The sequence below is a fragment of the Centruroides vittatus genome, unplaced genomic scaffold, assembly GCF_030686945.1.
Source record: "Centruroides vittatus isolate TY-2023 unplaced genomic scaffold, ASM3068694v2 contig_1322, whole genome shotgun sequence".
NCBI lineage: Eukaryota > Metazoa > Arthropoda > Arachnida > Scorpiones > Buthidae > Centruroides > Centruroides vittatus.
The window spans coordinates 316,481-332,494 of NW_027120842.1; the positions used below are offsets into that span (position 1 = coordinate 316,481).

At 26.9% G+C, this 16,014-nt stretch overlaps 1 protein-coding gene across 1 annotated transcript in view; it reads left to right on the plus strand.

Annotated features, from left to right (window-relative positions):
- Positions 1–16,014, plus strand: part of LOC136990676 (axin-1-like) — a 34,222-nt gene extending 18,208 nt beyond the window's left edge. Inside the window, exons 3-12 of the mRNA XM_067289085.1 lie at positions 1,910–2,059; positions 4,913–5,024; positions 5,115–5,255; positions 6,794–7,195; positions 9,257–9,555; positions 9,647–9,790; positions 11,058–11,372; positions 11,457–11,552; positions 11,627–11,818; positions 14,947–16,014. Coding sequence (XP_067145186.1) covers positions 1,910–2,059; positions 4,913–5,024; positions 5,115–5,255; positions 6,794–7,195; positions 9,257–9,555; positions 9,647–9,790; positions 11,058–11,372; positions 11,457–11,552; positions 11,627–11,818; positions 14,947–15,073 — 1,978 coding nt within the window. The 3' untranslated portion in view covers positions 15,074–16,014. The remainder of the gene's footprint in view (positions 1–1,909; positions 2,060–4,912; positions 5,025–5,114; positions 5,256–6,793; positions 7,196–9,256; positions 9,556–9,646; positions 9,791–11,057; positions 11,373–11,456; positions 11,553–11,626; positions 11,819–14,946) is intronic.

Genomic DNA, 16,014 nt, shown 5'->3' on the forward strand with positions numbered 1-16,014 from the left:
TTTTTTTTAAACCAAAATATGTTATGTCTGTTTTATAGTTTTTTTTCGTCACATTTTGAAATTGTCTGGTTTTTTTTTTAAATTTTGTTTAACATTGACATGTTACAATACTAGGGGCAGCTTAAAACAATAAAGTTTCAGCACACATTTTTGAAAGAGAGACCTATAAGGACGGAATCTTCATTTCTACCTTTAGTAAATGCTAATTTATTTTTTAATTTCATGAGCTACAAAATACAAAAGCCATTTATTGATAGTATGGCTACAGCTATAACATTTGAAATAATTCTTGTTTTCATAGTTAATCTGATTCAGTGTCTTCCAATTTGGTTATTACACAGTCATTCATGTCTGCTTCAGTTTCATTGTAGGAATCAAGATCTTGACTATTGTCTAGTTCAAACTGAACCAGAGTTTTTTTAATTGCCCTTCAGCTAAGCTCTCAACTTATGAACTCCATTGCGACTTTCCCAAGCTCAGTATCCAACAATATAATTTTATTTCAACAAATGTTTCTGTAAACCTGGGAGTAGAAAGTGCTGTCTGACTCTAGACAATTTGAAGAGCTAGAATTTTAGTTAAATTCTTTACTTGTCATTCCGAACTAAATTAACCTGTACAAGGCAATACTTCAAAATGTTTCCCTTGCTTTTCAACTTGGGATTTATTTTTAACAGTACTTTTATTCTCTGAGTTTAATCAAGGAAATATAGTGTGTATGTGTATTTAAATATGTGGATATTGTATTGATATAATATATAAATCTTTTATAATATATACTAATGTTTTTTGACCTGTTTATTGCCCATCTTCAGATGATCTCACATCAAAAACACCAAATCACTTGTAGAAAATAAGTTTTAAATAATAGTGATTTTTATGGTAATTGAATTGGTCTAGAAGTGTTTAAAAGTAATTCTTTTTATTTATGAAATCTATGTTAATCATATTATTTATATTACTTTGGTACAATTTTTATTTCAGTGATTATATACGTAGCTAAATATTTGTATGTTCACTCAGTATTAATGAGAGTTATATTTACAGCATTACAATACCTAATAACAAATTATCTGTTGAATATTATTATAATTATTATATATTGTAACATTTAATAATTAAAAAAAAAAATTTATTAAAAAGAGCCATTACACAATTTACAGAATACATTTGCTATTGACTTCTGTAATGGTTCATAATCTCTATTGAAATAATTAGAATAATTTTTAAGAAAATTAATGAGGACTGCAATTTCTATAATAATGAAATTGAATTGCTGGTTATGCAAGTCTCATTTAATGTAAAAATATTTCCTTTCTGTTACATTTGCAAATTAATATTTATAGTTATGATTTTCTATAAATAATTTAAAATAATTCTTAAAAGTTATACAGTACAATTAAATTACATATTTATAGTTTTATCACAAAATATATGTATTTTTGAAGAGATTACTATAAATATGAATTTAAAAATAAAGTCAATTAATAATTCATAATTATATATTAATTTTTGTTTGTTTGTTTGTTTGTTTTTTCTTATTATTTATTCTAAACCATTTGATTTGAAAGTTAAATTTATGCTCATCCTTCCTTCCTTAGTCCAGTCAACTCATAAATTGATTTTTTTTAGAGCTAAAATTTTCAAATTTACAAAATTTCAAGTTATAAAAAGAATGCATTTTTGGGATTTTTCCAGAAAGGGAAACAACTTTAAATTATGAAGAAATTTTAGTCACCAAATTTATTTTTATAATTATTGCTTTAATAATTAGAAATTGCAAGCAATCATTTTACGTTTTTTAATATTAATTGATTATAGAATATTTTATGAATGAAATAATTATTTTATTTTACAAATTTTTGTAGTAAAAATATTAACAATTAATATGAACTTTAATTTTCCATAGTCATTATATGGGGCCTGCATCAAGGGTGTCAAGCTCATGTCATGCAAGGTATTCTTCTTTCCTCCCAACTTCAGCACAAGACAGTGAATTGCAAAGCTTATCTTCAGATGCACAGACAGATGATACATCGTCACTTGCAGACAGTAGCATGTAAGTTCAGTAGTTTTTATGTACTGTACTAACATTGAATAATTAAATATATGTAATTTTAAATTGAAAAGGATTTAACAGCAATACGTTTGGTAAATTCAGATTATCATCAGCATCAACAGGCAAAAGATTACAATAGTGGACAAGAAAATAGTTATTTTTAAAATTCAAATTATATCAAAGTTACAGAACAATTTTCAAGTATCACAAAATATTTAATAAAGTAAAATATAAAAGTAATAAAAATGATTTAATGTAATTGATTTGTAATTGATTTTGAATTGTGTAAAAAACACGAGACAGCATATGGGACTCTGATTATAAGTGTTATTTAATAGAATATGGGCTAGTTTTCGAATATTGAGTCTGAACAAGAGACTAAAACTTTATAATTAACTTACAGACAATGCACAATATATTGTGATGATTGATTATATCTTAAAAATTATTATACTAATTGTGAGTTGTATATAATAGAAAATTAATTACCAGTTATATTTTAATATGGTAGTTTAGTAGCGTAATATTTCATCAAACTGCGGTTATATGTTTTCAATCTTTCATATTAATTTATTTATGTATGTTTATATACTATACATGTTTACTATAGTCATTCATCCATTTGCTTGCTTTCAATACCAATTAATCAAAATTTTATAATCAACTTTGTTAATAGCTATTTTATTATTATTTTTAAAATACATATGTGTATTTTAATGTGACTCAAGCCAATACACACAGTAATTTGTATTAAGATTTATCTTGACATTGCCAAAATTTTTGGAAACTGAAAATTTATTCTGACAAAATAAATATTTTGGAAAGGTTTTTATACAAATATAGTTTAGTTTAATAAAAATTAATAAAATGTAATTTTACACGTGCTTAAGAAAAATAAGTAAATGGTGAGTTCTGGGATTCTGGAAAATTTAAAAGTAGTACTTGTGTAATAAGGCTGTTATATTTCATTTCTGAGAAAAAATTCAGTAAAGGGGATATAATGTTTTTTTAAATTTTTTCATATATATATTTTTAAAATATTTTCTATTCAATTGAACAGAATTTTAAAGCTTCTTGCACTGAAAGTTCTAGACAGTGAAGAAATATACGAACTTTTGGTATGAGAAGCTTTGTTTTTGGAAATAATTTCTTCACTGTCTAGAACAGATTTTGTGAATATTATAAAGGATCTAGTTTAATAGATTTATAGATTTTATCATTAAATAAAAAATGCAATATTTAATTTTATTTTATTTTTAAAAAATTTTAGTTGATCCATAATTGAGAATTTTGTTGTTTTTAATTCATCAATTAAAAATTGATGATTGTGAAATTTATTAATTGGGTAAACTTTATCCAAATAAATATTTAAAATGTTGTAAATAAATAAAATAATGAAAAGAATACTAAGAATAAAACTCTGATATTGGTGTGACTTGTAATAGTATTGATATAATTTTGTTGTATTGCTTTAGATTTGTTTGAAAGATAACACTTGTCTTTGTTGCCTTTATTTCAAGTCAGTTAATATTATTTTAAATAAATAGTACTAAAAATGTATGAAGAGATGTGTGGAGCAAAATTAAATAGAATAAAGTACATTATTTTTTATCTCAACGTTTTTAAAATTAAGAAAAATTGCATAATTTTAATGATGCAAGATTCTATAAGGTAAGAATATTTTTATACAAAATCAGGAGAGAAAATTTAGTAGATTACAGAATCATTATTAAGCAACAATTTTAAATAGAAATTTATGTATGTATATATGTGAGATCCATGATTTTTAGGGATATTAAAATCCATTTTAAAAAAGGTTTAAATAATATCTATTGCAATCATTAGAAAAAACATCTCATCAGATACCTATGGAATGATGTTCTCTGTAAATAAATGGATGGGAATTTTAACAGTCAGTTGCAAAATGATAACAACCTATTGCGAAAGGAGAGCAAAGTAACGCGACTCCATTACACCAATGGAAGTCATCACTGAACTGGCACCTGCAAAAGCAACCTTCGTATTCTAAACAACTGAGGATCACATGACCAGGTTCCCCGTGCAAATAACATAAAAGGATGAGATGCTGGGAGTTCAGGGCGTCCGTCATAAGGAATAAAGGAAGTTATACTTTTTATAGTGGCCACTCTAGTCTCCCAGACCTCCATTGAACAGACTCGATTCAGTCCCAGGAGAAGATACCAGTTGGAAGACATTCATCAGCTATGAATCTTCCATACAAGAGAACGAATGTCACATCGATCAACAACTAATATTTGAGGTATTAGTAGATATTTGTAAACTCTCTCTCCGCGGTCAAGAAATTAGGCACGCCCCATGCGGCATAGGAAATAGATTAGTCACTGCCTTGTAAGATTTTATATTTAATCGCATTTAATCACCTACTGTATCATCCTTATGTATATCGTACATTTAGAATATATTAAACTGTTTTGTTATTTGTTAACCCGTCTACCTGTCTCAATCGAGCTAAGGACACCTACCGACTTACCCACTGCGTTCTCCACTCGATTTAAAGACCCTCCTATGTTAAAGCCATCCAAAGACCACATGAGCAGTATTTGCCAGACTGTTGTCAAATAAGTGGCATACAGGGGCCCCCTATAGCTCCCGGTTTCTCACATATATATATATATATATATATATATATATATTATGCTCAATATATATATATAAGAGCATGAAGTTAAAATAAAAGTTATATATATTACTTTTATTTTAACTTCATGGTCTTTTAATTATATTGTGTGAAATTTATTTCTATTATTTTTAAAATTTTATATTTTTGAATAATAATAATAAAATAATAATTCAATAAATTGTAATTTATAGAGATTGTGGTCCTGTGTATCCTACTAAAAATTATTGTCGAAAACACCATCATTCATCAAGAATAAATGCCAATCTCAATAAGGATCATTTTCCTCATCAGCCTTTTATACCTGTATGTAATATGTGTTGAAATTAAATTTTCTTATATTTATGTTTAATGTAATATTAATAAAAATTACTTTTTTTTCTCCTTCCTGTATAGAGAACTCACAGGCCACCAAGAGAATGGTTAACGAAAACCGAACCAAAAGCATTTGCCGAAGCTTTGATTGAAAAGTTAAACAAAGTAAAAAGAGAACAAGAATTAGAAGAAAAACTTGAACAACACTTTCAAAAGTTGGAGGTATTTTAAATTTCATCACAAAATTTTGTAAATGACATTTAATTTATATTGACTTTCTTCCTGACATTATTACTATCCTATACATTTAAATTTTATCAGTTTTTAATTTTTAACCAATTGATGGTGATGAAAGTTAATGCTTAAAATTTTTCATTGATTTATCTTCTTTATTAAAAAATGATTGATTGTATCAAATATATATTTCAGATTTTTTGCTTTGAGTAATGTTATAATGTATTCTAAACATTTTGTATTTACTAATGTATATACAAAATGTTATAGTGTGAAACATTATAGATTACATTATAGAAATTTTACAATAATTATTGAGGTGGAGCATTAGTGAAGCCTTTTCTATATGGCTTACAGAATTGTGTTTGTTCTCAAAATCTGTTTAATCAATTCTGATTAAAGTTGCCATTATTTATTAATTGAGAGGAGAAATGCAAAAATGTAGTAAAAAATGAGAGTCTATGAATTTGTTTTTGAGATTTAAGATCATTTCGTGAGAATGCACGACAAAGCAATATTGTGCAAATTTCTTGCACAATGTCCCACAGTCACTAGCACTTCTTTGAGTTCCACTATAGAATTGTGTTTGTTCTCAAAATTTAATGGGCTGATTTTGATAAAACTTTGTCATTTTTCGTTAATTGCAGTGAAGGATCCAAAAATGTAATGAGGGGCCATTTAAATGTAAAATATAGGAGTCCATAACTTTGTTTTCAATATACAGGGGTATTAAAGTGACGATGTATGTGCTCTCTGATGCGACTGAATGAATCTAATGGAGTTTAGGCTTAGGGGTCAAAAATAAAAAGCAGCACTGCATACACCTAACGGAAAATAGGCATGAAAAAAAAAAACAGAACACAAGAACAAAACAACTGATGATGATTGCTTTGTTCTTGAATTACTTCTCCATGTCGGCAAATGCAAGGATAATCTCTCTCATGGCTGGCAGGTACAAGGATCGCCTCATCTGTTCCTAACAAATACAGGGATCACTTGTCTTTCTGGCTATGCCTCAATTCTGTTGCGATATGACAATGTTGCATGTTGTCCTAGTAATAATCAATATTAATTCTTGAATTTTAAATTATATTTTTGTTTTCTGTGCATTTATCAGAATTTAACATTTCAATATACTGTAAGGATTTGTAATGAATGCTTCACTATAGAATTTTAATAATGAGTGAGTGAGTTCTTGTGAATAAAATAGAAGTATTGCTAATACAAAATTTTCTAAAAAAGTTCAGTTATATCAAAACATTTTTAAAAATGCTGCTTTTTAATTTTAAAATTTTTATATTTTTTTTTTAGATGCATATAGTTTTTATATTATAATATCTTGATAAATCTACTCAATAGTTTTAATCCCTTAATTCTGATAGTAAATTCATTTATTTCCATTTTATTGATATTTAAAAAAAATTTGAATTAGCAGTTATAATAAAAATATACTATTGCTAGCTGATATAAAGTTTCCGTAATTGAAAATTTATTTAATATTTATTTTGAATTTTTTAAATTTAAAGTTGGACGATAAAAGATCTTCTAAAGTATGTGAGAGTATGAAAGCATCATTTGATAGATTTGCCGGATTACCACCTCAGCTTTTAAGTGCAGTAATTCAAGATAAGCAGTCTTTTGCCGATGAAAGTGATCAAGCAATTCTTGATCATCACATGTCTCGAGTTTGGAAAGATAGTGCAACACCTAGCAGATCGCCAGTTCCATTATCTCCAACTCCAGATGGGCATAGACCAAATATACCTGGATCTTTGAATCCTTCAATGAGAATTGGTTCTCAGTGTCCTAACGCAACCTGCAAAGGATCTAGTTCGGGAGGATTACCTCCAAATACATATCAACATTGTCGATCTTCACCTTATAACATGCTTCCATCAACTGCAGTTTCTAATAATAAGTATCGTAAGGTAATGATACAGTTTTTATTATTTGAATAATGAAAAGAATTCTCTCAAATATCATGAAGATTTTTATCGTATTATAGCAAAATAATAAATATCCTTTTCAATCATTATCTATAAATAATCAATAAATAACAGTATCTACATCAAAATCAGTATGAATCATAAATATATCTTTCCTTAAAAAAAAAAAAACTATTAAAGTAGACATGTCCCAGAATCAGAAATCATCAAAAGTAGAAACCCCAGTACAGAAATCTAGTAGAGAAAAACATTTAAAAATTAGTTAATTTTGATGGTTTAACTTTTGAAATCCTTTAAAGTAGTTTTTACACTTTCATTCCCTTAAAATAAGCAATTTTTGAAATTCTGATCTACATTTCAAAATTGGCTGTTATTCAAAATTGCATTTCTTAGACAATTCCAAAATGATCACTTTCTACTGTAAGATTTCTGACAATCCATGTTAAAATAGAATTTTTCTGAAATTCTCAAAATATCAAATAACTCTTTTATGAGGAACAAACTTCGGAGGAATTTGTTCTATTAGTAATGCTGCCTATATATCAAAGTTTTTAAAGATCCAAGCAATAATAATAAATTATATATCAAAATTTGACTTATATTAATAATTATTATTATAATTTGACAATGGATCTCAGAGCAAAATTAAAGGCATTGGTTATTATAGATTGTTAGAATTAATAAAATATGAATTACTTTTATATTTGTTTTCTAAAAACAATAAAGCATACATATAAGAACACTTGTATACCAATTAGCTTTTAGAAAATGATTTCTTTCCAAATCATTTTAAAATAATAAACATCTAGAACATTGTACAGTAGAGAGTCGTTAATCTGAATCAATTGGGGACTGGGGTTGTTCGGATTAGTGATTTGTTCGGATAACCGATTATGTACGAAAAAATATATTAACCTGTCCGATGTTCAAAGTTTTCTCTGTTGCGTGTTGCTTCGTGTTGAATTTTCATTGATTTTAAGCCTAACGAAAATTTTTATAATAATAATCGAGGCTATTGTATCGTTAAAAATTATTTCTTCATTTTGTACAAACAAAATAAATATATTGAAGAATATAAAAACATGAAAATTATACTTTAGAAGTAAATCTAGTATCAAAAACGTTTGATTCAGTATGACACAGTCCGACTGAAAATTGTTCAGATAACCGGTGATTTGGATTACCGGGGTTCGGATTAACGACTCTCTACTGTATTAATATTTTGTACCGTCTTAGAAGAATTTAATAAATTTATTCATTTTGAAATACTTTTTCTCTCCACAAACTTTTATCATCAATAGTTTACAATTTATATGATGATTTAAAAAAAAATTGATATTATGTTTGTGAGTAAAATATAGTTTTGTGAGATGAATTGAATTGTTTCTATAAATTTTTTATAGTTTTTATAAAATTGCAAAAACAAGTACAAAAATAATTATGGTACATAATATTAATAATTTTACACACAGTTAATTATGTATATTTTTTTACATAACAATGTAAATAACTGTCATGAGATTAATCATTGAACCTGACAACTATATAAAGTGTTTAGATTAGTTGTATATCTTTTAATTTATTGCAGTTTTATTGATTTATTTATTAAATGAATATCATGTTATATGCTGTATATTATGAGAGAGAGAATTTTTCGACTTGTTAACTTATTAAATTTATTTTTATTTTAAATATATTTACTAGTTCAAGTAACGTTGAAAAAATAGTAATAATTATAGCAGTTCTGTTAGTTCAGATTATATATTAAGACTATTAAATTTATTTTAATAATTGTTATAATTAATTTTATTATAATTAACTATAAATGTAAATTTTCTTTCATGAAGACATATTTGGCAGTAATAGACTTACATTAGTATTTTCACTATTTTCACTTGTTTCATTAAAAATTTTTAATTTTACATACTTTAAAATTAGAATATATATAATTAAAAGTGGTGTCTGTATGTGCATGATATTTAAAAAATATATTTGTTGATACCTAACAAAATTATTTTTATTAATAATAATTGTTATTTCTAGGAACGTGATACATATTCTAGTGATAGTGGAACTGTTCATGACTTTACACCAGAAAATGAACCAACTTCATCATCACAACCAGTACATATTCACAAACACATACATCATCACATGACAAATATTTTCAGTCCTAACTTATTACCATCAGAACAAGGTGGTCGTGCAAATGACAAAAGATCAAAAGAAAACTCAAGAAGTTCAAGCAGTAAGAAAACATCAACAGACTCCAGTAGTAGTTGTTTTGATAGTGGAGTGAGTGTTATCTATGATCCTCTACCAACAACAAGAGCTCGTGAAAGGTTTGACTATTTTCTAAATTTGTTTGACTTATTTCTAAAGTTTTACTACAAATTATATTATTTAATGCATACTATTTTCAAATATCTGTAGAGTATGTAATTGGATTGGATCATTAAATGAAAAATATACCCATGGAATACATGGACCTGAACTAGATAATGAATCTCCTCCACGTCACAAAAAATCATCACATTCTTCTACATCTGCTATGTCAGGTGGTACAAACAGATCAAGGTTTGTGTATATTTTTATATATAAAAGGAAACATGCTGGATAAAATGATATATATTTATTTATATTTCAATGTAAAATCATTAAAAAGTTCTGAAAGTGTCAAAGAATTTCAGAAGTTTCAGAAACGTTCATAAATTAATTCCTTGTCTATAACAATTCCAGATTAACAATCCATACTATTATATCATTACAGTAATAGAACAATAACTGTGATATATTTTACTCATAATGGCTGTAAGGAATGATAACATTTTAGATTTGTATTTAAATAAAAATTTTTTGGAATAATAGTAATATGGTATTATTGAAAAAGGAAAAAACTAATCATTATTTTGGTAACAGGAAAAATTACTGCTATAGATTAATTTTTTGAAATGAAAAGATGATTCTTAGACTGACTGAATTCAATTTCTGAGGGTACTGAAATTTGCTTTCAAATGCCAAACGATCTGCCATATTATCATGCTTTAATAAGGTGAATTTAATAATTACAACTTGATAATATGGCAAATTGTTTGGCATTACTTAAAAATTGGCTTTATGGATTGTTAAACTTGTGCAATAAAAAAAAGCCAGAACTTTTGCTATTTTTTTACAAAAATGCAAGATAACACTGATATTTTGCTAGTCTCAGTAATTAATGTAATTTTAGTGCCAATATGATTATTAATGATTTATTTAAATTGGAACTAATGTTGTAGTTAATCTTGGTTATCTATCAAGCAATGCATGTCTTACTGCTGTTAATTTTAATGATAAAATTGTTTAACAGTGAGATTTTCTTTATAGATGGATATCATTGCCAAGATTAAGTGATTATTAATGAGATTTATTATTTGCTAAACTTAATCTATAGTCCTGACTTAAAATATTTTGAATTTTACTTTTAGAAAACTACTATTTTGTTTTTGTAGTAGTTTTCTATATGGATTGATGGAGCAATGGAGCAAAATATAGAATGTTGTATACCATGAATTATAGAGTGACTTTGCTAAAATATTTGCTGCTGTTCAAAAGTAGATGGTTTTACATTGAAAATGGATTTCGATTTTGAGATTTTTGAGTTTATTTTCAAAAATGCAGCAACAAATTTTGCAAATTTTTTTGTACTTTTAGATTTTTAATTGATATTTATAGAAAGAAAACATTGTTTTGATTAATTATTGATTTATTCTTTTGCACACAATTATTAAAATAATTATATATTTTTGTGTTTACTTAAGTTATATCATTAATGAATTGGAAATTGATGATCATCATTTTTTAGCCACAGCAAGAAACCACTTGCTTATAGCAGTTCAAGATCAGGTTCATTGGAACGAGGCGGAACATCTCCTTGGCCCAGCCAATCAAATCAAAATACCGTCGGACAAGTTCCCCAAAACATTAACTCACATCTTCATGCTTATTCAAATATCACATCATTTGCTCCATTACCACATAGTCCTATTATTCAGCCAAGCCAGCCATTAGCACAGGATCCATCAATGCCTATGTTACCGCAGCCTGATACGACTACACGATTAGTCGAGGCTCGCCGTAGACTAGAAGATGAGGCCAGATTAAAATGTTACAAAGGAAGGTAAAGGATAAGTTGTATTTATTTAATGTTAATGTTCCATTTTTCAATCTAATAAAAATGTACAATGATTTTTAATATTTATAGAATTAGTTCATCAGGAAGAGAGAAAATGTGTTCTGATTATGTTAAGTATCGTTCTGGAAAAACTATAGAACAATTGGAAGAATTGGGATCTCATAAGTAATAATAATATATATCTTTAAATAACAAGATGATTTGGAGTATTTTCTAACAGTTTTTATTTTACTTTTAAGGAAGCAAAATAAGAAATCACTCTCGTCTTGCAATAACAACAATAATAACACTGCTGTTCAGACAAATAATGAAAACACTGTCATTGGCTACTGCTTCTCTGGAGAATCTGTGCCTTATAGAACAAAGTTACCAGGCAAAAATATTACATTGAAACAGTTTAAGTCATTATTAAGCAAAAAAGGCAATTACAGGTAAACTCCAATTTGATATGTTAGATTTTGTACTTGTCATTTTATTTTCTTGTAAATAGTTACTATATATTTTTAAATTGCAAAATTTTATTATAGATAAATTCTAATTCAGTTTGTACATTTGCCATATATTTTTAAGGTTAAGACAACATACTTTTAAAATGTAATTCTGGTAAAAATGTTGCTAAACACAATTTTTTTTATAAATTAAGTTTATAAGTATTTAAAACGAAACTTTCAAATTAAAATATGTAATATGTAGTACAGTAATCTGTGTATTATCATATTATTATGGCTATAAAATTAATTTCTCTGATCACAATTTATATTTTTATTTTACAATCTGAATTAATTAAGTCTACATGAAAAAATAATTTAAAAATTTTAAGGACATCATAATTAAAAGCTATGAAAAATTCACATATATGAAAATATTTTAGCATTCATTAACTAAAGAGTAGAGAACCGAAAATCGGAATCAATTGGGACTGGGGTTGTTCAGATTAGTGATTTGTTCCGATTACCGATTATGTACGGATAAATATATTAACCTGTCCGATGTTCAAATTTTTCTCCATCGCGTGTCGCTTCGTGTTGAATTTTCGTCGATTTTAAGCCTAACGAAAATTTTTATAATAATAATTGAGGCTATCGTATCGTTAAAAATTAGTTCTGCATTTTGTACAAACAAAATAAATATATTGAAGAATATAAAAACATGAAAATTATACTTTAGAAGTTAATTTAGTATCAAAAACGTTCAATTCAGCACGACACAGTCCGACTGAAAATCGTTCCGATTACCGGCGATTCCAATTACCAAGGTTCCGATTAACGAGTCTCTACTGTATTTTATATTTTTAATTATCAAAAATGAATCTATTTATACTAAACAGGACATAAATTAAAAGAAATGTAAGTGAACATAACACAATTCAGAGATTTTTTTTTATTTATGCTTTTAAATTTGAATTTAAATACTATTACATAAACATGCTGAAAAATACATGCATATTTACCATGTATTCCACAACTTTCAAAATTACGTTAAGTTTTATTACGCTTTCTTAAAATATATATTTATTTTCTGGCAGTGTTATTAAAATGCTTGTGGACTCAATGCACATACACCTTTCAGTAATATGCTGATCCATAACCGATTTTCATCTTAGATAGTTTGTTTTGACAGTGATGCAACAGTTTTCTTGTGCAAGTTCATTAAAATCTGTAGTTACTTATGACAGCCACACACAATGTACTTGTCTGGTGAATTGGTGAATTTATAGATCCAAGTAAACACCTGATATGGGTTCTGGCCAGGACACGAAGGTCCATATACTGCTGTCATTCTTCAGAAGATATCTGCTTGTTTCATACCTTCCACAAGAAATTTTATGATGTACATTTTCTCTTTGATGCATATCTTTATTAGTGCAGCCATTTTTCAGAATTACAGCTTTTCACATGTTGGCATATAATGCTGTGCCCTTAGATGCTTGGGGACCCAATCTAGTTCTGATGTTAGACTACTTGGAAATATAGTTTGTCATGCTGTCACTACTTCTAGCATTGCTTCAAATAGTAAATTTTTTTTATTATGTGAGAAATTGTTAATATTTCCTTTTTGTTACCTATCTCAAAAATTACATTTCATAAAACATTATAATTTTAAAAGTTTTTATTAGCATTTTAATTAAAAGATCTACAATTTACTAGTTGATGAAGCTATAAATCAACACTGCTAAATATGAGGAAACTATAACGTTATTACTCAAGAACTTCAATAATTGGGTCCAAACAACTGTTATTGTATGTTTAATCGTAATGAAATATATTTGTCAAGATTCTTATAAAATGTAAATATATATAAAAGAATTCAGTCATTAGTTTAATTTTTTATGCTGCTAATATCAAAAGAAATTGAATAAACAAAAATGGCTTGTTGTTCTTGTTTGCATTAACTCAGTTGTCAGTTTAATTGACTGGTGTTAGTTTCTCTACTCATGGATAAATTACCTAATTAATAGTTACAAATATTTATACAATCCTGATAAATATTTATAATGTGTAATTTATATTATAATGCTTTTGCCATTTTAGTAAGAAACGTTGTTGAAACTAGCATTGTTCAGTTGGAATTGGAAGTAATTTTGAGTGAAGTTGGTATCAGTTCTAATTCCATCTTCTCTACCTCTGTCCAACCTCAATATAACAGACTTAAACTATATATTTACATTTAAATATAGTTTATAAGTCTATAAAGTATACTGATAATTCAGATGGTAGTGAGAATTGTCTTATAGTACTTTTTACACTTTAGTAGGTTTTTTTTGTTAGTAAATTTTAATCTTTATGAAGTAGTTGGAGTTGGAAATTTAAAAGTTGCGTTAGCATTGTCAGTTTTTATTATATTGAATCTTCAGTTCCAGTTGAAAGTAGAGACTATACTACTATAATATGTTAATGCTAGAATTGTAATATATAAACAACAAATACACAAAATCCAGTTTTTTATTACTACTGAACAATATGCCATGTTATTGGGATACAATAAGACTTATTTAATAATTAGATATTAAGTAATTTGATTCTAAAGGTAAGCAGTTAGGCTTCCATCTCATGATAAATTTAATAATTAAAAATAATTTTTAATGTAAATTTACAATACTCAGGAAGAAAGATTGATCCCGAATAGGACTTGAACTTACAACAACCACTTTCCATTCAGATGTGTTGCCAAGTTATGCGACCCAGACCTTCATCCAATTTTTGCTTTCCAGAGCTATTAACTAATTAATTTATATATAACCATGTTGGTTAGTCGTGATACTGACAGACAACTTGAGTACCTCGACACTAAATGATACCTACCTTTTTTATCTGTATAACATCAAAAATCTCTTTAACTGGGAAATTTATTGGAGGTTGTAGTGATACAATTCAAGAATATCATTTGTGATCATTGGTGCATCATGAATGGTAATCTGGAAGAAATTGCTAGTTGAGAAACAGGATGATTAGTTACAAAGTGATGACAAGTTAAATGAATAAAAGTGAAATTATAATTTATTGATGAAATAAAATATTTGCTTTTTACGTATTAATAATTATTTTTTTTTTCTATACAGGTACTTTTTCAAAAAAGCCAGTGACGAATTCGGAACAGGCATCATCAATGAAGAGATTTCAGATGATAATGAAATACTACCCCTGTGGGAAGAAAAGATATTTGCCATTATTCAACCTGTTGAATAATTATAATAATTTCCATCCAATGTATACTGTTGGTTTGAAAATACTTTATAAAATTTTGAAACTTTTAATTGTTTAGAGGGAAACAGAAATGATTACATCATGTTTGTTTTGAGGTCAATGCACTTATTAGTGTCTGCAGCGGAGTGTATATCTTGCAACATAATTTTTATACGGGTCTTTCTGTTGACATGCTGGCAAACGACGAATATCCAAATTATTTGTGGTTTGCATAGCAAGTGCCAAACCAATAATTTCTCATAACAAATACTCTGATTTTAAATCTGCTTTCTTTTAAATTCAAACGTTGTTTGAAAGGATGAAATTTTATTCTTGTATGTTAATTTAATTATGAAAAATGAAATAATCACGGAAATATTCGCGTAACATTTGCATACAAGAATCCTGCCAGTATATAAACTGTGGACAAATCAAAGCACAATATGGATTGTTCAGACAGTTCTATACAAATTAATTTTCTTTATTATTTAAAAATAAAAAAAAAACAAAAAATGAATTATTAAAATTTTTAAGGCAGTTTTATGCAAACACCTTCCATTTTAAGTTAGAACTAATCGGTGTTTTACTATACTGAATTGTACTAGATAACAAATTTATGGGAAAGGATACAAGAGGGTTTTAAAATTTCCATCGAGTAAGTTTCATGTTTGACTATTAATAATCATTTTGTATATAGGTGAGCTTTGTACATGTGATTCATTGTGTGTGAGACTTGAAGTCTGACATTATTTCCTTGTAGAAAAGGAAGTTTATAGGAATCTGTAAACTTGTGCATATCATTTCTTTTGTAAGGTAAAGTTCTGTCACAGAACAAGAGATTGGTAGATCAACCCACTTTGTTAAAACTTTTATTTTTTAATAAAAAACAAAAATCCCAATGTAAGTAACAACTTGTAAATAAACTTATTTGTGTTATTTCCCAA